The 22596-nt window shown below is 52.3% G+C and overlaps 1 protein-coding gene across 1 annotated transcript; it reads right to left on the bottom strand.

The window, feature by feature from the left end:
- Nucleotides 1-1878: 1878 nt before the first annotated feature.
- GDF6 (growth differentiation factor 6) lies at nucleotides 1879-21306 on the bottom strand. The gene is made up of 2 exons (XM_019468086.2): nucleotides 19835-21306; nucleotides 1879-5015 (listed from the first exon to the last, which is right to left on the bottom strand). Exons 1-2 carry the CDS (start codon nucleotides 20256-20258, stop codon nucleotides 4051-4053), a joined length of 1389 nt encoding a protein of 462 aa, XP_019323631.1. The 5' UTR covers nucleotides 20259-21306; the 3' UTR covers nucleotides 1879-4050.
- Between the last annotated feature and the right edge of the window lie 1290 nt (nucleotides 21307-22596).

The raw sequence follows: 22596 nt of genomic DNA on the forward strand, positions 1-22596 counted from the left end.
AAAAACAAGGGCAACACATTCTTTATGGGGCCTACACTCATTAAACGTAAGAGCTTTAGAAAAAACTAAGTTATTAAATGTTTTTGCTTTAATGCATTGCATTTAATTTTTAAAACATTAGCTATAAATAGCGATGTACCTTAAAGGACATCAAAAAATTCACATTGACAGTTCTTTCCATTCACCCTGCATCTTTAGTGCCTAGCTCATATTCAACCTCAAAATTGTGTGTGGCTGGAGTGTTGAATCTTCTATTTAGTCTTTCACATCACTCCCAAGAAATCTGAGTTACCCAAGGTTCTTTTCTTAAAATGCAAATGTCTCCAAGGTTAAGGAACTAGGAGATATTTACATCTTCATGTAATTCAATCCGATCGTGTTTCTTCTATCATCTGAGTGAAGGAATAAACTTTCTGATGGAAGGAAGAGAGAAAAACAACTTTGGGGCTGGAAATATTTATGCAGAAAAGGGAAATCTCTGGATTGGGGACACACTACAGGGCAGGGCTGGCAGTCCCAGGGGTAGCTGGGGAGCTTGGGGAATTGGGTGAGGGATACAGAAAGAGTGGCGGAGAGCGCAAAGAATTCTCAACTATTTCAAAACCCACCTCCACCCAGGAAAGAGAAGAGCAAGAGCCTCTTTTTTTTTTTTTTTTTTTTTTCTTTCCCAGGTGATTATCTGTCCCCAAAACCCAGAAGTCAAAATTGCTTTATTAAAAAGTTCCATTTGGGTAAATAAAACTTATGCAAAATGACATGGAAACTCAAACCAACATTATTGTTTCCATAGGAAAATGTTTCTCACCTTTACACAGACCACTTACAACCAGTCTATTGAAACATAACCTATCTGTAAATTGACCATTATTGTGAGAACCCACTCACAAAACCACACCCAGGCAGTTCCAAAAAACCGCAGAGACACTGCAGAAACCCAGCAATGACCTAAACTACGGGGTTTCCTGGGGCAAGCCTAAGCTAAGAACTCACCGAGCTTTGCAATCTGTACCCACATTTCAGCTTCCCCCACCCTAGCAGTCACACAATTCACATATTCCAAACCCGCACGCAGCCACGCAGCGATGGTCGCCCCTGTGACAGCTCACCAACCTCCAGAATTGTGACTAATTGCAAATTCCCCACACTGACATTTAGGCACCAACCAGAGAGCAGGTAGATGAGGTTGGGGGAGAATTGTATAGGGGTTGATGCCTCAGGCTCTACAGTCTGAAAGAACTAGGTTTAAAACCTCAGTGCCATGCCCTGGCTACATGACCACTGACAGGTTGCTTAACCTCTCTGCACCTCAGTTTCCTGGTCTGTAAAATGGGGATAAAAATGATACCTATATCATGGAGTTTCTGAGGGGTTTAAATGAAATAATGCACATACATCATTGTGCCTGACCTACAGCGAGGGCTCAGACTTGCACTTGTGTGTACAGCAAGTACGAGCCTGATTTACAGTAAGTGAACAGAGAACGTCTCATATCTTCTGCTTGCAGTATGCCATACATGAAGACAGTAGTTCCTGACATCTTGGTGGGCTTAAATAATTTACAGCCTTTTTCTCAACGTTAAAGAAGCCAAGAAATAATCCCAATTCTTATTTGGGGTCTTGAGATGCTGGAGTGCATTACAGGCTTTATCAACACTTTCTAAGAGTTGACGAGGATTTGGCTTTAATCTGGTAAATGAAAATTTCACGAAGAGTCATGGAAGAGTTATGAAGAAAAAGTGCAATGCTCTAAATGATGCACTTTCAAATAACCAGTGCCTTTCCAGACATTCAGTCCCATACTGGACCAAAATACCACTGACAACAGTTCCGTGAGAAAATGATTTTTCTAAATAGATCCATATAAACCAGGCTGAGTGATTAAGGGGGAAAATGAGTTTAATAATACAGTATTAGACTGCGTATCATCCAAGTAAAGTGTACTGTAAAAAATGTTTTGAATATAAAATTGACCTCCGGTAACTTTAGTGTTGTAAATACTTGTATTATAGTGAGGTAGACAGTTTAAAAAAACTCTCCATTAGACAGACTTAAAATTTTGTAATAATATTTAAGAAAATGATAACATTATGAAAGAATGAAATATCTGATTAATGCGTAACTTTGTACAACTCGAATATAAACTTTTAAAATATTAGAAACTATAACATTTGAGTGCATATAAGGTTTGTACATTAAGATGAATTGCATGCTGTCCATTTCCCCTTTGCACTTTCAGCCACCTTAAATAAACAAATATATACAGCCGTAACAGAACAACAGTGCATCCAAAGCAAATGTGCATTTTAAATTATTTCTCTTGGCCAAGTCTTTTTTTTTTTTTTTTTTTTTTTTTTTTACTTAGCATTTTATATTAGCATTTTTTAAAACTCATTCTCACCCTTTCTTGGACAGTTTGTAGTTCTCTGAACCAAACAAGCAACAGGTTTAGATCGAGAGAGAGCAAAACCACTTAGGAAAAAACAAAAACTTTTTTTTTTTTTAATGGTTGGTACAAGTTCCCTTGTTTAAACCATTTCATGGTCAAAGCTAGGAAGGAAACTAATGCTGCAAAGGGCCTACATATGGGCAATGTTTGAAAATAATACTGGTGCAGGCTGGGGGAAAGTTCATGTTTCTGACAATCTGGGAATGGTATTGAAATTGTGTTGTGCTCTCTCCTGCTTCCTTTCGGAAGATGAATACCGCCCCTGCCTCCTCCCTCACTGTCCCTTCCCCATCTCCCACTCCAAGCTCAATGTAACACTTAGCTCTTTTCACAGTTTCTCATTACTAAGTTTTAAAAACATTGCCTAACTGGTAATTACAATCTGAAACAATTCTTTTGGGGGAGCTCTGGGCTATTGCTGGTTGGTAATCTTTCAGGAATGTTAGAGAGAGGGGAGAAAACATAGATTTTAAAGAAATCTACGGGCACAGGGACCTGTGTCCCCTTTCATCCTCTCTTCCCTGCTTCCGGCCTGCCCCCTTCTCCCCATCCTTCCTTGGGGCCCACGACCTCCCGTCCTGACTTCATCCTCTGCTTCTTGGCTCATTTCCCCTCCTCTGCACCTCTTACCTTAGTTACATAGCTTCCCGTCCCTACTCACTTTTTGTTTAACTGGAAAATCTCCTTCCCCTTAAAAGGGGATGTCTGAATTTTGGCAAATTCTGTTCAAAAAAATCAATTAGAAACAGACACCACAGAAGGGTTTTTCCTGGGTTACCTCCAGCCTGGCTAATACACCTCAGTGTCAGCCCCATCAGAGGCAGGCCTTGTGGTTTCTCATTATCCTTCAGGGGGTTCCATTTGGACTCATTCTTGTCATTCCATCCATACCAGTCCCCCTTTCCCCTACCAGAAAAAGCAACAGAAAGGACCTGAGCCCCCTTGAGTGAGATGCCGGTTGCCAGCTCCCTCTCCTGGGAGAGCCCAGGGCAGCCAGGTATAAAAGCAAGTTCTTCTAAAGCTAGGGCCGTTCCTGGCTTTCCTGTTCCCGGTGCCAATTCCTCTATTTGAACACTCTTCTGCTTGGGAGGTCACAAGGCATAGGCTAGGCCATGGCCAGAAAAAACAAACAAACAAACAAAAAACCCACCTTCTTTACACGGATAGAAAACAATCAAACCAAGATGTGGTCAAAGGTGATTCTTCCTCCCACACTGTTTCTCTTCTTAAGCTACAAAATTTTCAATCCTTGGAGCGGTTGAGAAACAGGTATGCGTCTCCCCGCCCCCCACCTCCTATCAAAACCTGTGAGACACACAAGGAAATCCAAAGCCACAATAATAAAGAAAAAAAAAAAAAAAAAACTAAAGAAATCCTCCTTGGCTTGTTTTTCCAGGGTGGCCAGGCGAGGTGTGAAAATCCGTATCTCCCTCTGGGCTGGCAGGTGGAAGGTTCTGGGAAGGCTGCGCTCCCTCTTCTCCCACCGGGCTGCATGTCCAGGCTGTTCCCCCACCCTCTGCCTCCTCCAAGGCCAGCTCCAACTCCGCCTCTCTTTAGTCAAGCCTCCCCTGCGGTCAGGGGCCAAGGCAGCAGGAAAGGCGCCGCTACCTGCAGCCGCAGGACTCCACCACCATGTCCTCGTACTGCTTGTAGACCACGTTATTGCCGGCGTCGATGTACAGGATGCTGATGGGAGTCAATTTGGTGGGCACGCAGCAGCTGGGCGGGGTGGAGCCGGGATCCATGGAGTTCATCAACGTCTGGATGATGGCGTGGTTGGTGGGCTCCAGGTGCGAGCGCAGCGGGAAGTCGCACACGCCTTCGCAGTGGTAGGCCTCGTACTCCAAGGGCGCGATAATCCAGTCGTCCCAGCCCAGCTCCTTGAAGTTCACGTGCAGGGGCTTCTTGCTGCAGCGCAGCCTCGACTTCTTGCCATGCCGCTTGCCGTGGCGGCTGGCGAAGGCCGTGCGCCGCCGCCGGCGGCCGGGTGAGGGCAGCCAAGGCCCGGCGTCCGGGGCGCCCGACGGCGGCGGCCACGACCCCTCGGCGCCGGCGCCCGGGCCTGCGACCTCTGCCGAGCCCAGCTGCTCGCGCATCTCGGCGAACAGGTTCTTGCGCTGGGATCTGGTGAACACGACGAGCAGGGCGCGCTCCTGGGGGGGCCGCACCCTCCGGCCGAAGCCCAGACTCCGCAGGTCCGGGGGCGGTGGCTGCTGCTGCGGCCCCGGCGCGCGTGCCTCGGCCTCCCCAGCTCCCGGCTCGCCCCACGCGGCCCGCAGCTCCAAGCACAGCTGCTTCCAGGGCTGCTGGCGCAGGCCCTGCCACACGTCGAAGACTTCCCAGCCGGCCCGGGGCGCCCCCTGCGGGTCCAGGGTCCGCGCGTCCAGCAGCTGGGGCGACAGGCAGGGGAAGAGCTGCACGTGGAGCGGCCCGGCCGGCGGCCCCCAGGGCGCTGCGGGCGCCTGGCGAAAGAGCCGCAGCTCCGCGCCCACCAGCTCTTCTTTGTCTGAGAGCGTGGACACATCAAACAAATACTTCTGTCTCCGGAGAGGAGTGTGCGAGAGATCGTCTGCGAGATAAAAAATAATTACAGTCAGTTTCACTTAAGGGGGAGATCAGTCCGGTGCTCTGCGGCCGCCCCCGGGAGGAAAAGGGCGGGGAGCGGGGCAGGCCGGCTGGGAGTCCAGCTCGGCCAGCCCGGGGCCTGACCACCCGAGCTCCCCGCCTGGCCGGTGCGCAGCCAGAGGAGGGGGAGCATCGGGGCAGGCCCCCCTCCTCCTGTCAGCCGGGGGCTCCCAGGGCGGAAGTCGTTGGCTGCCGGAGAGGCGGCGGTGGCGGCGGCCTCCCCGGTTTCCCCTCCAAGGAGCCTGCGTAACCACTAATGTGCCCTTTGTGGTCGTGGACCTGGGCCGCGCTTCCCCTAGACCTCCTTTTGGCTGGCTGGCTCGTTCTCATCATTCACGTCTCGGTTCAAATGTCACCTCCTCCGTGAGGCCATCTTCGACCACCCTGATCTAAAGTAGCCTTTCTTGGTCACTATCACAGGACCTGGCTTATTATCTTCCCGGCACTTAGCATTATCTACAAACACTTGCTTATATTTGTCTCTTTAGTGGTCTTTCCCAGCAACATCCTGCCCCCCTCCACTGACCCATAGGAGCTAGGACCATGTCATGTCCATCTTGCTCACCGCAGCCGGTGCAGCTGTGCCAGCTGGAGTACATGCTGGGCAATAAGTGAGAAACGTAGCTATTCGCATTCTGGATGCCCATTATAATCATCTAGAGAAGTTAATAATTACCAGTGCCAGGGCTTGCTTTAACCAATTGCATGAATATCTGAGGGTAGAGCCTGGGTACTGGGTTTTTGTCAGGTTTGTTTGTTTGTTTGTTTTTAAGCTCCAAGACGATTTGAAGATGCAGCCCTAGTTTAGACCCACTGGTCTGGGGGGATGTTGCTGCCCATTAGACAGTTTTGCTGAAGCATTTAGGCCCAACACAAAGCTGACAGATTGAAGATCGACTATATGATCTGTTCCTTCCTTCCTTCCTTTCTTCCTTCCTTCCTTCTCCTTCCTTCCTTCCTTCCTTCTCCTTCCTTCCTTCCTTCCTTCCTTCCTTCCTTCCTTCCTTCCTTCCTTCCTTTCTCAAATTCACCTACCATTTTAACAACAAACAAAAGAGCAATGAAGCTTTCAGAAGTCTGCAGGGGGCAAAGGAACAAACACACACACCAGGCATCTATCCATTGAGAAGATCCCTCAGTCAAAGAGAAATACACCAGTAAGGAGAATACCTCAAACACACACACACACACACACACACACACACACACACTCTCCCCTTCACCCACCCACCCAACTTGAAATCTTCTTGCTTTGCAACTCATCTTGAAGATTAAATTTTTGATTACAAATAAGAAAAAGAAATTTGGGGCACATGATGGCAGGGGCTGGGTGGCGGGAATAACAAGCTTTTAAAATCCAAGATGAATTCTTTGGGACCAAGGCACAACTTGACTTCTTTTTTGATGCATTTGTGCATGAAGCCAACCCCACTTCAGTGTGCAAGGCGGAAAGCTAACCAGATTTTCCTGGGCTGCCTTCTCATAAAATATTTACAACCCAGCAAATACAAAAATCCCCAAAGCCCCCAGCTTTCCCCAGAAGCTAGTAAAGTTTGGTTCGATTTCAATAGTAAAAGCGTCACTGGGTCCTGGGTCCGACCCTCCCTGCCTATCCAGATGTAGCCCCAGGGCACTGGGTCTGGAGCCTCAGCCACACCCAGTCCCCACTCTAGGCTGACTGCATGGCTGGCTACCTCACTCTAACGCACAAGTCCTGACCTGAGATGGAGCTGTGGGAAGGGTTAGAGAGGTGAAGAGGGAAAAGCTGCTGGAGGCGGTTGATTTATGGAAGCCAAGACCTTCAAACCGGCCAGGGTCACATTAAAATCAGTGGGAACTCAGCACACTTTCTTCTCCTCCTTTAAAGAAACCTGTGTCTGACAACCCTCAGCCACCACCCAGATCTCTGGACCTATTGCCTTAGGCTTCACTTTCTTGCCTCTCATATTTCTCTCTCCCTAAACTAAGGGTGTGATGAGATGGACAAACAGAAGGCATTTGCTGCACCAGCTAAATATTGTGAGGGCTGATGTATTTTTCATCCTTACTTTATCCACAAACACAGACCAGTTCTGTAAGGTAGATATTCTTATTGTTCCCATTTTACAGGTGGGAAAACCAAGGTTTGGGGAAATTAAGTTAATTACCAAAGTCTGACAGCTAGTAAGTGGTGAAGTTGAGATCCAGACTTAAGTCTGTTTAATTCCAGAGTTGGAGCATTTAGCCCCTAAGCCCCATTGCCTCTCCATTGTAGTCCAGGTACTAGAGTTTAAAAGCAACCAGGAATGGCTGGGGTATAAGGGATGGGGGGATACAGTCCAAACTGTATTTTCAGGGCTTGCTAGGAATAAAACATGGACTCCTTAAGGAAATCATTTCCATCCCTGCTTACATAACTCTTGAGACAATTTGTCACTGGCTGGAGAGCATAGAAAGGTGCAAAGGGTAATGATTTATTTATATATCTCTCATGAAACATGGAGAAAGCAGCCTATTTTGTTTCTACTCTTTTTTTTTTAAGTGTGGGCTAATAATGGTTAGTCTGCACAGCTGAATTACTTTTCTCTAGTTCTCCAGAGGTGTCAGAACAGAGGAAAGCATCTGTAGAGAGAGGGTTCTACTGATTGTGCAGCCTTGGGATTTCTGATGGTCTTTCTAGCAAGATCAGCCAGCTCTTAATCTTTCCAGGGCTCAGGGAAAGAGTGCAAATGGGGGCTTCAGTCTAACCTGCTCCTTTCTCTTTCCATCGCAGCTCCAACAGCCTCACCTGCACCAATGTGGACTCCCTTGCTCACAGGTGCAACAGGTGTAAGCTTCCAGGCATATATCTGGGGCAGATACACTCTTAGGAGGACAAACCTAATGAAGAAGTTGTCCAGGCGCTTGAAGGGGACTCTGGGCTAGTTGGGCAAGAGCTCTATGGTTCAATGACCACAGTAGAATAGTAGCTCTCAAGGCCACTAAACCTGTAGAGGCCCCTTAAGTCTGCACCATCAGTACCACACAGCGTCAAGCTTCTTAGAAATGCAAATTCTCTCAAGTTCCAGAGGTTTCTTATGGAGCCTAGAAAATGCATCTTTCTGAAGCTCCCAGGCAATCCTAATTCTGCTGGTCTGGGATCTCACTGTAAGAGCCATGAATCTACATGAACATGTCCCCTTGGCTCCTTAGATTCCCCACCATGTGGGGTGGGGCACCACTGGAGGTGAGGCAAAACAGGGTCCTCCAAAGCACAGGACCCAGGGCAGACTCTAAGGTCGTACTCACTAGAACCAAGTCACTATTCTTCCCAGCTCCTTTTTGCCCCCCACAGCCACCCCCACATTTTTGGTACTCTTTCAGCTACATGTACTCTCACTGGGTCTCCAGAACCTCTAACCCCTGAACAGAGGGTCCAAGAAGGTGGCTTCTCTGTGCAGCTCTCCTACAGACCACATTCCCCACCTGTCTGGACCTGCTCTGGGGCCATGCATCACAGAAATCGCCCAAAGGAGGCATCCAACCTGGGGAGTGCACACACCACCATCCCCTGTGACCCTGAAGACAATTTGACTGCTGACCTGGCATCAGAAAGCCTGGCCTTGCCGTCATGGCCACCTCTGGGTAGGAAGCCAGCCCTTCACACTCCCTTCCCACAAGCCTCCTCTCCCACCAAGTCCTGTATAAATGAGGGCTGATATCACCAATTGACCCTCTCTCCCATCCTCCTCACTAGAAACATGAACCTTCCCTTCTGTTTGTGGTACTTTCTTACATCCTGGGAGGGAATCCTAAGGTTTCCACCTTTAAATTGAAATCAATCGGTAATCATGGGAGCTTTTTATTTTGCTTTTAATTTGCACCGACCTGGTTTGTTACAGCTTGGCTCAGACTCCAGTTTACTCGGTGTTTGTTGAGTATTAGACGTACAGACCTTTCGAGTTACAGTTGCTGGATTTGTGCCTATCAACTTTCCCAGGTGGGTGGATGGAGGAAGGAGGGGGAGGGGAGAAGGAGAAGGGACAAACATCTGTATACTTGAAGAGAAGTCTTCATAAATAGGTCAGCCGTTTTTGAGTTAAGAGCAAGTTGGTAAAAGGCTGAGGACACCTCAAACATGTACATCTAGTGTGGAATTTGACAAACAATTTAAAAAGGAAACAGATGAAGGCACAAGAAAAAAACGAATCACTTGCAAGGTAGGGACTGTAATGCCCATTTTAAATTAGAAAACTGGCCTAGAACGGTAAAGTCATCAATGCGGGGTCGCAGTCTCAGTACGTGGCCGGAGAAAGCTAAGAAACAAACACCAGATGGGAAAGGAAAGGTTGCCCACAGCACCAAAGACCCAACACCCAAGAACCTGAGCCCCAGGAGGGCGGCCTCGTCGAGGGACTCCAGGCGGCAGGAAATGCGCCCCGAGGGTCCCCCAGGGCTACTCACGCTGGGGCCAGCTCCGCTGGGCCACCCAGTGGAGAGTTTCTGAAAACCCGCAGTTTCATTTGGTTTGGGGCGGAAAGCTCACACACTGCATTTTTTCCAAGACATTCCTGAGATAGGTACACAGCTTGAGGTCCCGCTTGAGAGTCCTTGCGGGGATTTTTTTGTCTCTCGCCCCTCACCCTTCCAGGGTGCCCCCGCGGCTCCAGCTCTCTAGGCTCCTCAGTGCGTGCCGGGCTCTCGTCCTTTGCATTTGAGGTGACCCTAGAGGGCCCCACTCGCCTCCACCCGACACCCCGCCACGCGTCCCACCCCACGTCCTCCAATGGTACAGATCCTGCGACTAGGCAGGGGCTCAGAAAGCCGAGATGATAGTGGACTTTCCCACCCCCACTTCCCTAGGTGGGGTAGGGGGGAGTAAGAAGGGGCGGGATAGTCACCCATCTTTACAACTAAAACTCCAGACGTCTTTGCAGCTAACCCTTTCCCCCAACCCCCTCATTTTTTGGCCAACAGCCGCACTGAACGCGTATGGGGCGCGCCTTTGTGGCAGGCCAGTGCTTGGGCTTTGATGGCCTCTGTCCCTGAATCCTCACCGCTGGCGGTGAGACCCGTTCGACTTTACACTCATTTATGGATGCAGAAACTGGGATTCTATGAGTTATCTTCACTTGCCCAATGCCTTGCCACTAGTAACGGACAGGATCTGAAGGTCTTAATTCTATCCGAGGCCCTCAGACCTGTGGCCACGCCTCTTCCAGGGCACTCGTTGGGCGGTGGAGCAAAGAGGGAAGAAAGACACGCGACGCAGATTCATCACCGATGCCATCAATTCAAGGCGAACTGGGTTCCCCAAGGATTTTTTTTTTTTTTTCCTTTACTAGAAGGAGGATCTCCAAGCAGGAATTTCACGGTTAGATTGGAAGTCACTTGCTGCCTAGTTACTCAGCTTCAGCACTGCCTGAGGTGCCAAAGTCGACAGGTTAGAAACACAGTCAGATGAACAGGGTGAGTAAAAATGAGCCACCAGCCCTCTCTCCTGGGGCGTGAAGGCCTCTGAGTAATTTGTGCTCCAACGATTACCCTCTCCTGGGACACAGTAATATCTTGAGCATCCTCCTGTATTCTTGTCCTGAGTCCTGCCTCTGTTGAGATTTGTTGCAAACTGCTGATCTCACGAAGCCTCCTCACTGAGGTGCAGATTCAAGAGGCCATCCACACAATTCACCCTCCATAGGGTGCACTTGCTTGACCATCCAGAATAGAAATCATGATAGCAAACACTATCTATTGTGCATGATCTAAATCCTTATAACAACTCATTTAAGCCTCAAAAGTAACTATGAAAAAGAAAAGGATATCACGAGTATGCTCATGTTATGGACCAGAAAGCTTCACATGCAGATTGCTGAATGGTAACTTGCCCAAGATACTAAGAGGTAAACATGGCCATCTGGGTCCGAAATCTGTGCCACCACCCTGGACATCCTAGCCCTTGATCTCTGTGTCTGGTAGAAACTCTGAGAAGGCTCCTGCTCTTTCATGCAGCCCATGCCTGGGGGAAGAGCATCGGTCTCTAGTCTCTAAGAGTAAATCACTTCCTAAACAGCAGAACTGAAGGGATGTTAACAGTTGGACTTTTGAAAGAGAACTTACAGGGAAACAATTCTCTCATCTACAAAATGAGGATAACATCAGCTCACAGAGTCACTGCGGGAGGGGTGGCAAATGAGAAGAGTAGGAAAGACATTTATCTGAAGACGCATGTGAATGTTAGTTACTACTGACAATGTGGAATTAGCACAAAAGTCTAGAGTCTAAGAGACATAGATTTGAATCCTGACCTGTAACTTAGCGGCTGGATGACCTTGGATACTCTAGGTCGTATAATCTCTCCCAGCCTCATAGGCCTCATCTTGTAAAATGGGAGAACCACCCCCCACCTTGCAGAGTCATTGTAAAAGTCAGAGTCAAGCAGCCAGGGCCAGCTGTACATGACACACAGAAGCACCCAATGAACACAGCCAAGATTACTGTAACCACCCAAATCAGGTAGGCAAAAGATGCACCTGCACTCCTCTTGGCCTTCTTTGAGGAGATGCAGTCCAATTGTTTCCACAGGATTTCCAGAAGTGAGTGAAGGAGAGGTGCTGGGAGGAGGAGAGAAGCAAGGGCTTCCAGCTTCTATTCATCTGAGGTCCAGTGAGGGGCAAGGCCTATAGGGGTTGTGGCTTCACCCCCATCACACAGACCCTTTTCAGTGCTCCTGTCATTATGTCCCTCCACCACCAAGGTCTCTCTCACAACCTCCAGGTGGGCAACCAACCTCCAGCCAGAATCTCATCAAAGATAGGTCTCTCCTAGCAGGTTCCCTCCTCTGTGGGTTCAGGACCAGTGCTGGCCCATATGCCAATCCTGGCATTTGGTTCCTGGCTGGGCAGACCCAGCCCAGACAGGCCTGGGGGTTAGTAGCCTTCCCCACCCCTCACTTCCCACTTTGGAGCCCTTTTGTGGGGCATGATCTGTCCACAGAGGCAATCGGGGTGGGGATGAGGGTGATCTTCACAGGGCAAAGAGCCAGGCACATTTGGTGGGGAAGAGGCCCAGCCACTGAGTCACCTGAGAAGGCTCTATAGGTCGGTGTGTGTGTGTGTGTGTGTGTGTGTGTGTGTGTGTGTGTGATCACCACACAGTCAACCATCTAGCTTCTCTCTAGATCTCTTGGCTTCCCCAGTGTTTTCTCCAATAGCTGGCCCAGAATTTGTCAGCTTTTTTTCCTCCTTTCAAAGACCAGAGAGGCCTCAGGCGGGTCCTCCACGGAATCTTCAGAGGCTTTTCCAGCCTCTCTCCCAAGCCTGGCCGACTGGCACCCTCCTCCCTGCAAAGAGTCTGGGCCTTGTAAACCCCATACGATTCAGCAGGTCTGGTGGCCAGCGGGGATCCCACAGAGAAATCCCAGTGTTCGAGTACCACACTTGGGTCCAACGTGAGGAGGGGGAGGGAAGGCGAACCCTGAATGCCACCCGACTGAACTTTGAACTTCCAGCTCACCCGGAGCCTCACTCAGCACAGCCTTCAATGGCAGAAGGCGACGTTCTGGCGGGAGAAGGCGGCCAGCCCTCCCCGGGAGCACTGGGCACTGCGCACCCCCAGCAGGACTCGGAAGGCAAAGAAGCTTCAAGGAGAATCCTTTCGTTTCTCTAAAATGAAATGGATTCATTTGTAAAGTGATGTCCAAGGACTTAGTGCAAATGCTCTTGGCTACGAGTTCTTGAGAGGGGTTCAAGAGCCAGAGATTCAAAGCCTAGATCAAGAACACTTCACAGGCGTCTCTTTTCACTGCAGTCTCACCCTGGTCTCCCAAAATCTTAATTTGACATCACTGCAGATGAAATCCAGACGGAAACTTGGTACCATTCCCTCATGCTGTAGCTTTTGTCCCCAAGTTTCTGCGGAGTCCTGCCGTCCTCCGCAGGTCACTGCCCTTCCCTTGGAGTTGCGCACGCAGGGCCCGGACCGGGTTGATCTGCCAGGGGCCGCCCTCGCTGCCCTGTTGACCAGCAGGGTCTCTGGGAGCCCACTGGAGTGACACAGACCCAGGATTGGCCAGGAGGATGAATTGCCGACGTGAACCAGCCTTCCCGGTTGGAACATGATCGGGCCTTTTGATTAGAGAATTTTGAGATCAAAAGTAGAAGAAAAGGTTCCATTTTATTTGGTTTCTCCTCCCTGACCAGTTCTCAGGTTGCAGGTGTGGAGAGGGGTTCCAACCGGCGTGTTGTGCGGACAGGATAGGACCTTCGGCGTCCAGGGGTCCTGCGTAGGAGAAACCTCAATGGTGTGTCTTCTTTAAAGGGTTGGGATCGTGGAAACTCTGCTCCAATGAGTTTACCTTGAGCTGACTTCCAAAATAACGTCGCACCAAAATGAGATTCGCTGTGGCAGCTATGGACCATAGGCCAACATCATTCAATTTCCCTCCCCACGGGGCGTAGGAGCAACAGTTCTGTGAAGTGGAATGAGGGCTGGACCATCTTGCAAAGCCAGATTTGCAAAGCGGGCGCAAGGATTCTCTTTGGTTCTCACGTTATTTAGGGAGAGTACGGGGTAGGGGGCCGTATAAACCACCCGGGATCCCAAAACCAACCCTCCGCGCAGCTCCTGCCCCCACTTTCCGCTCGGCTCACTCAGCTCCACCGGCGTCCGCCTGGGCCACAGGCCCGCCCCTCTCCTCTCCAGCACGCCCACTACCCGGTCCCTAAGCCGAGCTCCGCCCCCAGACACCCCGGCCACTGGCTGCGCCGCGCGCGCTTCTCCGGGAACGCTGGCCAGCGCGGCCCGCCGCCCGCCGCCAGTCCCTCCTAGCTCCCGCAGCTTCTCACCCCACGCCGACCCAACCCTCTGCCCCCAGCAGCGCTAGTGGACGGTCCTGGAAGGCAGGGAACAGCAACCCTGGAACTCGTTAGGCCTACGAGGCCCGATTTCATTCCTGTAAACAGAGGGCACCACTTAACTGCCATTGAGCTTAAAGCCAGGGCTTTGAAGGGAGACGGGGGTAGTGTGGGGTGCTTGATGCCCCCAGCCACGAAATGACGCGGAGAGCCACAGTCCCGCTTGCCATACGTCGCGGCCTCCGCTGGGATACTGTCCCCAGATCTAGACAGCATCCTTCGACCAGGGTTATTCTGTACCAGAGGACTTATTGAATTAGTGCCCTTCACTTCCCTTAAAAGCCCCCCAGGGGTTATTGTTGATTTGCTCTGCGTCGTTTAAAGCACGCAGCAGTCCCGGCAGAAAGCAAACGTTTTCGTTCTGCCCTCTCTCTATCTTTTTCCCGCCCCTCCGTCCCGTTCTCTTCTCCTTCTCCCTACACCGCCCCAGAAAGACGACACCAATTGCTAGGAGGTGTGCCGCCAGAACCCAGAGAACTGAGACTGGGAGAAAAAACCGGTTGCGTTAGGACCTCCATCTATGCAACGCCCGCGTTCCCCGCGGGTCCGGGCGACGCGCAAGCGCTCGGGTCGCAAGGGGGGAGGTTTCGTGTCTTCTTTCAGCTTGCGGAAGGGATTCTCAAGGCCTGTCGTGGGCTGTGGCTTAGGTAACTTGTTTTTTGGTTTTTGTTTTGTTTTTTTTTTGTTTGTTTGGTTGGTTGGTTGGTTTTCTTTTAGCGTGGAGGAAAGGCAAGGATGTTTGGGCACGTTTTTCGATCCCCTCCCCCACCAGCAACTCTATCGCGCAAACTCGAAGAGCCCAAGAGCCTCCCGCGCCGGGGAAAACGTTCAGTGTCCCTGTCAAATTAGCCTCCCCTGCAGAGGAAGCTCGCCCAGAATTCTGGCCACACTCGCACTCTCGCTGCAGAAGACACTAGGTGTTCTTAGCTTACTTGCTAAGGCGGCCCTTGTAAGAGTCTTCAAAGGCCTTAGGGCCTTAGGGAAGGGGGTGACAGTAACTGATATTTAACAGCAAGCCAATGGCTTAGGTGTTTGTGGTTTGTGGCCTTGAAAATGTTTTAATCCTTCCCGCCAGAAGAGAAGAACAAACTTCTGCTTTAAAGCTTCCTTCCCTCACCCTCGGCCTTTTCCCAGGACCTTCCAGTCCACCGGCCTGGTAGAAGATCATGAACCTGGACAGCAAAGCAAACCCCACGCGGACGCTCACTCGGGCGCGCCCTCACGCGCACACTCTGAACGCTCAGCAATCCTTTTCCAAGGCTGTTCCCTCTTTCCGGGGAAATAAAGCCTAGATTGGAACCTTCTGCCGGCTTCCTCACTTGGCCGTCTGGTCTGCATTAGTGTTTTTATAAGGGACTCAAACAAATCGAATACAAGGTCACCAAATAATTAACAGTTGTGAATTCCCTCCGTCCCCATTAAAATACTTCCCTGCTTATATTTCATTTTCCGTTTGCCAACGACAACAGGGTCGGGGCAAAAGCGCTGCTGCGTTGATTACGCCACTCTGTGGCCCAGATCCACCCAGAAACTCGCTGTTTTGCATAAACATGCTGTGCCGGACAAACTTCAATCGCGAGGGAACTCTGCAGCTCTGAGAATGCCCTCCTCGCGGCCCGGCTATCCCCACAATTGTCCTGCCCTGCCCTCTGATAATGGAGACCCACAAGGTAAACCAAGAAGGCAACAGTCAACGGCAGACTTTCCAGCGATTCATTTCTAGGGTGTCAAGTTCCTCAAGGATGTTCCGATCTCATTTTTGGTTTTTAATCTGTCCCCTACCGCCGCCTTTCTGAGAAGGCTATTGTAACAACCACCACCACCACCACCAGGGAAAAAAAAATTTTTTTTAAAAGAGTCTTATTTCCAAATCATCTGGAAACCAAACTTACAGCAGTATTCCTAGACTCATTTTGGTTTCTTCCAAAACCAAGGGGGAGGTTTTTCCCCCCTTGTTTATGTGGCACTTCTAACTACAAAGCTGAGAGTTCCAGATTTGTTTCTCTCTTTCTCTCATGCTCTATCTCTCAGCCATGTTGAGTTCATAAAAGTTCTAATTGTCTCCCTTTCCCAGGCCCCAGGACTCCAGTACTAGTGGCCTTTGAATGGTTATATCATGTGCTAATTGCAATTTCTCTGTATCCAAACTGATCTATTCTGATCTTACGACTGCACCAGCACAAACGTGCAGTTTCCATCTTTGTGGATCCAAAGTCATTGCAAGAATTTGTAAACATCAGGGATAATGTGGTTTGTGCCTTTACAGAGACTACAAAGCACAGCACAGATTCAGACCATCAAATCCAAAGATCTGCTCCAACTCCAAACTGGTTCTTAGAAATCATAGAATATTAGACCGGGTGGCAAATCTGCCCCCCTCCCTTTTTTTGTTCCCGCTTCCTGCCACCATCCTTTAGAAACTTTCTCACCCCTTATCCTATCCATATAGTGTCATTGTTAAGTACGCAAGATCTAGAATTGGATGTGTGCTTCACCCCTCACTCTGTGTGACCTTAAGCAACTTGCTTAACCTCTCTGTCTTCCTTAATTCACCTGTAAAACACTGTTTATAGCACTTTCCCCAGGGATCGTTGTTAGAATTAGATGAAATAATTCAGGTAATAGATTTTAGCACAGTACTTGGTATACAGTAAATGCTCAATATATGTTGGCTATTATTATCACCCCTAGATGCTGGAAGAGCAAACCGAAAGGAGGGACCTTTTTTTTAAAGTTGCAATCAGGTCTCCTCATTAGGTGTGTGTATGGGGTGGGGAGAAGGTGGCAAGGGTGAGGTAACAGAGAACGTGCTATCTTTATAGACCCAAAGCGCTCTTCATTCACTTCCGAACGAATTTATCCCTACTCGCCCACTCTTAATCGCAAGCTTGAGGGGTGACTTTTGAGGTTCCGGGGTTCCCGGGTGAGGAAGGCTTTTTACAAATACTGTAGGTAAGTAAGGAGTTCCTGCCTCCCGGACCGGCTTCAGGACTCCTTGCATTTTCTTTGCTCCTCCCCCTGAGGGACCCTGCAGCTCCAAGCCGAGCCTGCCGCATTCGACGGCGATTTAAACATCCCCGAGGCAAGGCGCCAAGTTAGCGCGGCGGGCCCAGCTCTCGGCTGGCCGCTGCTCTCTCCTACTTGCCCTGCCATCCACGGGTTGGGGGAGGGGATGTAGCAGGGTTTGGCGCGGTTCAGAGTCCCCACGTGAGAGGGGCGGAAGTCCTCGCCAGGAGCCGGGGATGCGCGGCTGGCGGGTCCCTTCCATCACGGGAGACTAGACACCGTTTGATGTGTTATGACATGAACCCTCAATTAGATCGCTGAGTTGAAACACTCCAATCAGGGGCCCGATGCTAAGCAAGCCCCGGAAGGTCCAGCCCGAGGTCACCGCCGGTGACACATCAAATCAAAATCAGTGAGAGGGAAAGTGAGGCTTTCCCTTTATCAAGCTGGCGCTGTAGCCCGCAACGCAACCCCTCCTCTGCGCGCCCCCTCCGGCCTCGAGCTCCGCACGCCTTCGCCCCCGAGCGGCGTGCGACGAGTCGCACAGCCTTCCCAGTCAACTAACTGCCTTTCTTCGCGTTTTCTGGGAACCTGAGAGAGTGGAGGAGACCGCGCCTTCGAAGCTGAGGTCCAAGTGGTCACTCCGCGTCTCCTCCGGCTGGGGACCGCGTTCCAGAGTTGAAGCCGACGTCTGGGTCTTGGTCCCGCTAGCCTGGAGACCTGGCTGGGGAACAGAGGCCCCCAGGCCTGGGCGCGCAGCCAGTCCCTTTCCCTACCTCCGGCGCCCGGGGCGCCCAGTGCGGTGCCCGGGGGGAGACTGCAGCGCCAGCAGTGGAGAAGGGAGGCCGCGTCGGCGCGGGAGCTGAACCCTCTAGAGACCTCCCACTCCTGCCTGCACGCCACAGGCTTCGGTAGACACCTCCCGACAGCCTGCAGGGTCCCTTGGTCCCGGGCCAAACTCGGAGGGCGCAGCTTACGAGTTAGGGGTGCCTGCTTGGGGGAGGGGCGGAGACTCTTGCCACTTCCTTTGGGGAAAAGAAAACAGGCGCCCAGCCTCCCGCCAGCCTGGGCCTCCGGGATTTCTTCCCCTGGGAAAAGGCCTCTTAAGCAATTTTCTCTGAGCTTCTTTAGTGTCCCCACCAGGGAAGTGTAGGGTAGTCTTTGACTAGGGTAGCAGAGAAGGCGGACGGTAAACAGGATTTAGAGGGAGGGAGACAACAGACGCAGGGAGAAGACCGGGTGGGGGGAGGGGGCGAGCTGCGCTGCCGGCACCGAGGTTGGGGATCCAGTTGCAGCGCTACGAAGAAGCCACGTGTGTCTGCAAAGGTGACTTTAGTAGCCCTAAAATCACCATAAAATAGCCGGCGTTAATTTGCTGCCTGGACCTTTCAGCAGCTCATGAACCTCGCTGACCTCGGCTGCAGCAGCGAATCCAGCGTGGGCAGGAACCCTGGTCTGCAAGGAAGGTGGCTGCAAGGGTGGAGGCTGGGGTCTGAAGCCCGGGAAGAGCCCGGGGCTCGGGGGCCGTTAGCCTCCTCCGAAAAGGTCCGAGGACCTGCGTGTATTCAAGGCAGGCCGAGCGGAGCAGCCCTGTCCGCCTGAACCCTGGCGCTCGCGGGTTCCTGAGCGACCCCACTTTCACTGACCTGGAAGTAGGAGGAGGGGAACCGGTCAAAGCTGCGGAGCTAAGTCTGGGCAGGATGGTGGAATGGATAGCTGCCCCCAAATCTCGCTCTCTTTTACCTCCTCCTCCCTTTCTTCTCGACTCCTTCCTCCCCTTTCCCTTTTCTTTCCTTTTTCTCCCCTCCTTTCCTGCCTCCTTCCACATTATTGTCTCCTTAGTTGCTGAGTTCCTGGTGCCTGTGGATCCCTCCTCAGTTTCTGGGGGCCATGGGGAGAGCGGGGTTCTCTTGAAGGCACTCACCACGTGGGCCATCCCGGGTGGCAAGGAGCTGGTGCACGAGTTTCCGCAGGCACCCACTCATGCACCCACGCCCTCGGAGGGGACCACGAATAGGGCCCCTGGGAGAAGCTCAAAGAGAGGAGCGATGCCTGGCCGGGAAAGGTGGATGAACACATCCATGCACCCATATGGATTAAGTACCAACAAACCCCAAACTTAGTTGTCCTGCCCCTGCCCCGCCCTGCCAGTTGCTCGCGGCTGCCTTAGCAGAAACGACCAAGTTGACGCCTCGGAGCCGCAGAGAGCACGCTGCAGGAGCAAAAACGCCCGAGGGCGCGGGGCTCCCTCCAGCCTGTTAATACCCCCCACATCCAGCGCTGGGGTGAGCTGAGAACCCTTGCTGCGGCTGGGTCGGGGCAATGCCAGACGCCGCTCAAGGACTCGCTCCTCCGACCGCGGGACTTGCTTCTGCCGGCTTTTCCCGGAGCGAACGGGAGCTCGGGGCTTTACAACTGCTCACTCGTGCCCCAGGGCCCTCCCGGTCGGCCACCGCAGCTCAGGCCTTGTACCGCGCACCACGCACACCCCGAGACCCCGTGGCAAGGGTGCCGTCAGTCCCCGCCGCGTCCCCTCTCCAGACCCAGTGATTTGCCTGCCACCTCCCGTCCTCCACGCTTCCTCCACCAGCCACCAGACGAGCGGCCACCACGCTGCTTTCTGCAAAAGACAAGAGAAAGAAAGACGAGAGAGAAGGAAGGAAGGGAAAGAAGGAAGCGAGGAAGGGAGGGTTGAAAACTGGAGTCAAATCTGCAGCTGCAGTCACAAACTTATTCGGGCTTGAGAAAAACAATTTAAGAAAAGAAAGGGGGAGGCGTCCAGAGCGGAATGGTAATTCACAAACGCAGCCTCCTGCCAGAGCCGAAGCAGCGCCCTGGCTGCGGAGTTCCAGGGAGAGAGGAGTGGGGCGTCTTCTTTGCCACTTACCTAGTCCCCTGTCTACAAAGCTAGTGATCGTATTAGCCGACTTGGAAGACTGGAAAAAGCTGGCGTTGATGCCCAGCTTCTCGGCGATGGAGTAAGTCCTGTAGATTGACAGCATGTACTCGTGGGGCACCACGCGTGGGCCCCTGCCGGGGGGCTCCTGCGCTTCGGGCTGCTGCGGCGGCCGCCGCCGGGGCTCCTCCTGTGGCCGCGGTTGTGGCTCGTGGCGCTGCTGGGGCTCCCCGGCCGTGGCACTGTCTCGTGGCGCCCGCGGTATCTTCCCTTCCTTGCGGCTTCGCATTCCCTTGGCGGAGCCCAGCTCCGCGGACGACGAGGAGGATGAGATGGAAGCCTGCTGGAAACCGGGCAAATCCCACAGGAAACTGATGAGGAAGACGGCCGACAGCAGGACTCTAGGGGTATCCATGGCGAGCGAGTGGCAGCGTCTCCCAGAGAGGCGGCGGCGCAGGGCGTGAGGGGCACGGAGCGGCTGGACAGCGGCCGGGGCCCGGCTCCTCGCGCGGACTCAGAGTGCAAGGAGCCGGGTCCCAGCCACACAAACCCCGGCCCTGCCACGCCCCCTCCCGCCCCTCGTCGGGAGGGGAGGGGTGGGGGGAGGAGGGGAGCGGAGGGTGGGAGGAGAGGCCGGTGGTGTGGCCAGGAGGTGTGGGGGAGAGGGGCCGCGGTGTGCCGGTGTGGCTGGGAGACGCAGCGCCCCCGCGGGACGCGCGCGGGGTTGCCGGGCGGCGTGCGCAGAGCGGGCCGGGAGCGCTGGGCCAGGGAAGGCGGGCGCGGTCGCCCGGCGGCGAGGAGGCCAGGAGCATCCGCAGCGCCAGAGTCCCCCTAGCACCGTCGGAAGCTCGCCCCCGCCCCCTCACCTCCCCTGCAGCGCAGCGCGGGCGCTAAGTCCTCTCCCGCTGCCTCCACTGTTCGGGGAGCAAGCGGCCCCGGAGGAGGGAAGCGGCGGCGGCGCCCCCCAGAGACTGCTCCCGGCAGGCGCGTCTGCAGCGGACTGCGCTCTGGCTCTGGCTGGTGATACCTTCCTTCCTCGGCCCCGACCTCCAGGCCGGCCGTTCGTCGCCTTCAGGGGCCCGCCCGGGGCCAGCGAAGCCTCACCGGGCTCCAGGCGCAGGGCCCAACCCCGAACAGCCCCATTCTCTCGGTGGGGTACCGCTCTCCACAAAGACAGGGCGTCTGTTCCCGACCCTCGAGGTCAAGCAAAGGCCACGAGTCTTTAGAGTCCGGATGGATGCTGAAAGCTGCCGCGCTCTACTGCAGGCCCCAGCCTCTCTTCTCGAAGTCCCCAGACTCTTCTGGCGCTGGCTTTAGCCGCTTCTTTTCTCCTCCGTCTCTTCCCGGGGTCCTCTTTCCTCGCGCGGCCTGGTCCCCCGCTCCACTGCATCCCCATTTTCCCACTCGTCTTTCCCTCCCGCCTTCAATACTTTCTCCTTCCCTAAGTTCCTTCTGCATTCCAATCCTTCTTTCCCCAGCCTGCTTTTCTTCTCACACTGCCCTCCCATCTCTGCCTTCCCACCCTCTCCCTCCGCGGCCTCCCCCTCCTCTTTCAGCGGACCCCTCCCTTTGCAGCTCTTCCCCAATCTGTTTCTCTTCAGCCCAGCCTCGCCCCATCACGAGTTTCCTTTATCTGTCCCCAGATTCCCCGTGCGTGTCTTCCCCGCCCACTGCCTCGCTCATTCCTGGGCCTGAACGCTGGAAGTCAAGGCGGAGGACTGCTTCTCTCCCACAGTGCTCTGTGCCCTGGAATGCTATGGTCCTAGAATCTCCTTGTGCATTTTTTGGGTGTTCAGCCACCAACCATAACATGCTCTCCTTTAGTCATCCCAACAGCTCTGTGCAGTTGGCCTCACCATTTTCACTTTCACAGATTTAAAAAAATGAGACAGGGGATAAATGACTTTTCCAAGGACACTCAGACAAGAGGACATGCAGCCAGGGAGAGAACCGAGGGCACAGACCCCAAATCCAGTGTTCCCATTCCAACATAGAAGAATGCATCGCGGACCCTAAACCTCTATCGCATTTGTGCCTTTTTCTTCTTTATGGTTTTATTTGATCTCAGATGATTTCCTCCCACACTTGTTTTGTATGTATGTGTTGCCAGTCTTCTATTCCCCTTCCTCTCACTTTTGCTTCTCCCTGCCTTTTTCTGTCCCTGCAGAGGTCCACTGGCTTGACTGCAGGGGGAAGTTGCTCTTCCCCTCTCCCTTCATGCCTTAACTTCCTCAAGGTTTGGGCTCTGCTTTGGCTTCTTCGGCACTGGCCTCCCCCAGATAATAGCAAACACCTAAGAGAACTTGTGAACTGGCAGGATTGTAAGCCCTTTACACATATTATTTTATTTAATCTTCAAAATAGTCTTATAAGTGCTGTATTATCCCTATTTTACAGGTAGGGAAACTGAGACCTCAGGTCACACTGCTCCAGGGTCTGTGCTGGCTGTTCTCCTCCTCATCTCCTCCACAGATGCCCCTGTGGCCCTATAGCAATCCCATGTACATCCCCTAGTTTTAACTTTGTGATTGGCAGGTTCTGACCTTTAGACTCAAGGGATGCTTTACCATGGCCTTCTTTCCTGTCTGTGCATTAAAATTGTTTACTATTTACTAAATTAGGAACATAAAAGGGAATGACACTGAATGGGGAAAAGTTGTTTCTCAGATTTTTAGCTGCTCCAACAAATCACCAAATTAAAATGTTTTTACCTTTATGAGTTCCCTTCCATTCCTTCTTTACTTTTTTGTGCA

This window comes from Panthera pardus, unplaced genomic scaffold, assembly GCF_024362965.1.
Source record: "Panthera pardus isolate Hobbes unplaced genomic scaffold, ASM2436296v1 HiC_scaffold_7, whole genome shotgun sequence".
NCBI lineage: Eukaryota > Metazoa > Chordata > Mammalia > Carnivora > Felidae > Panthera > Panthera pardus.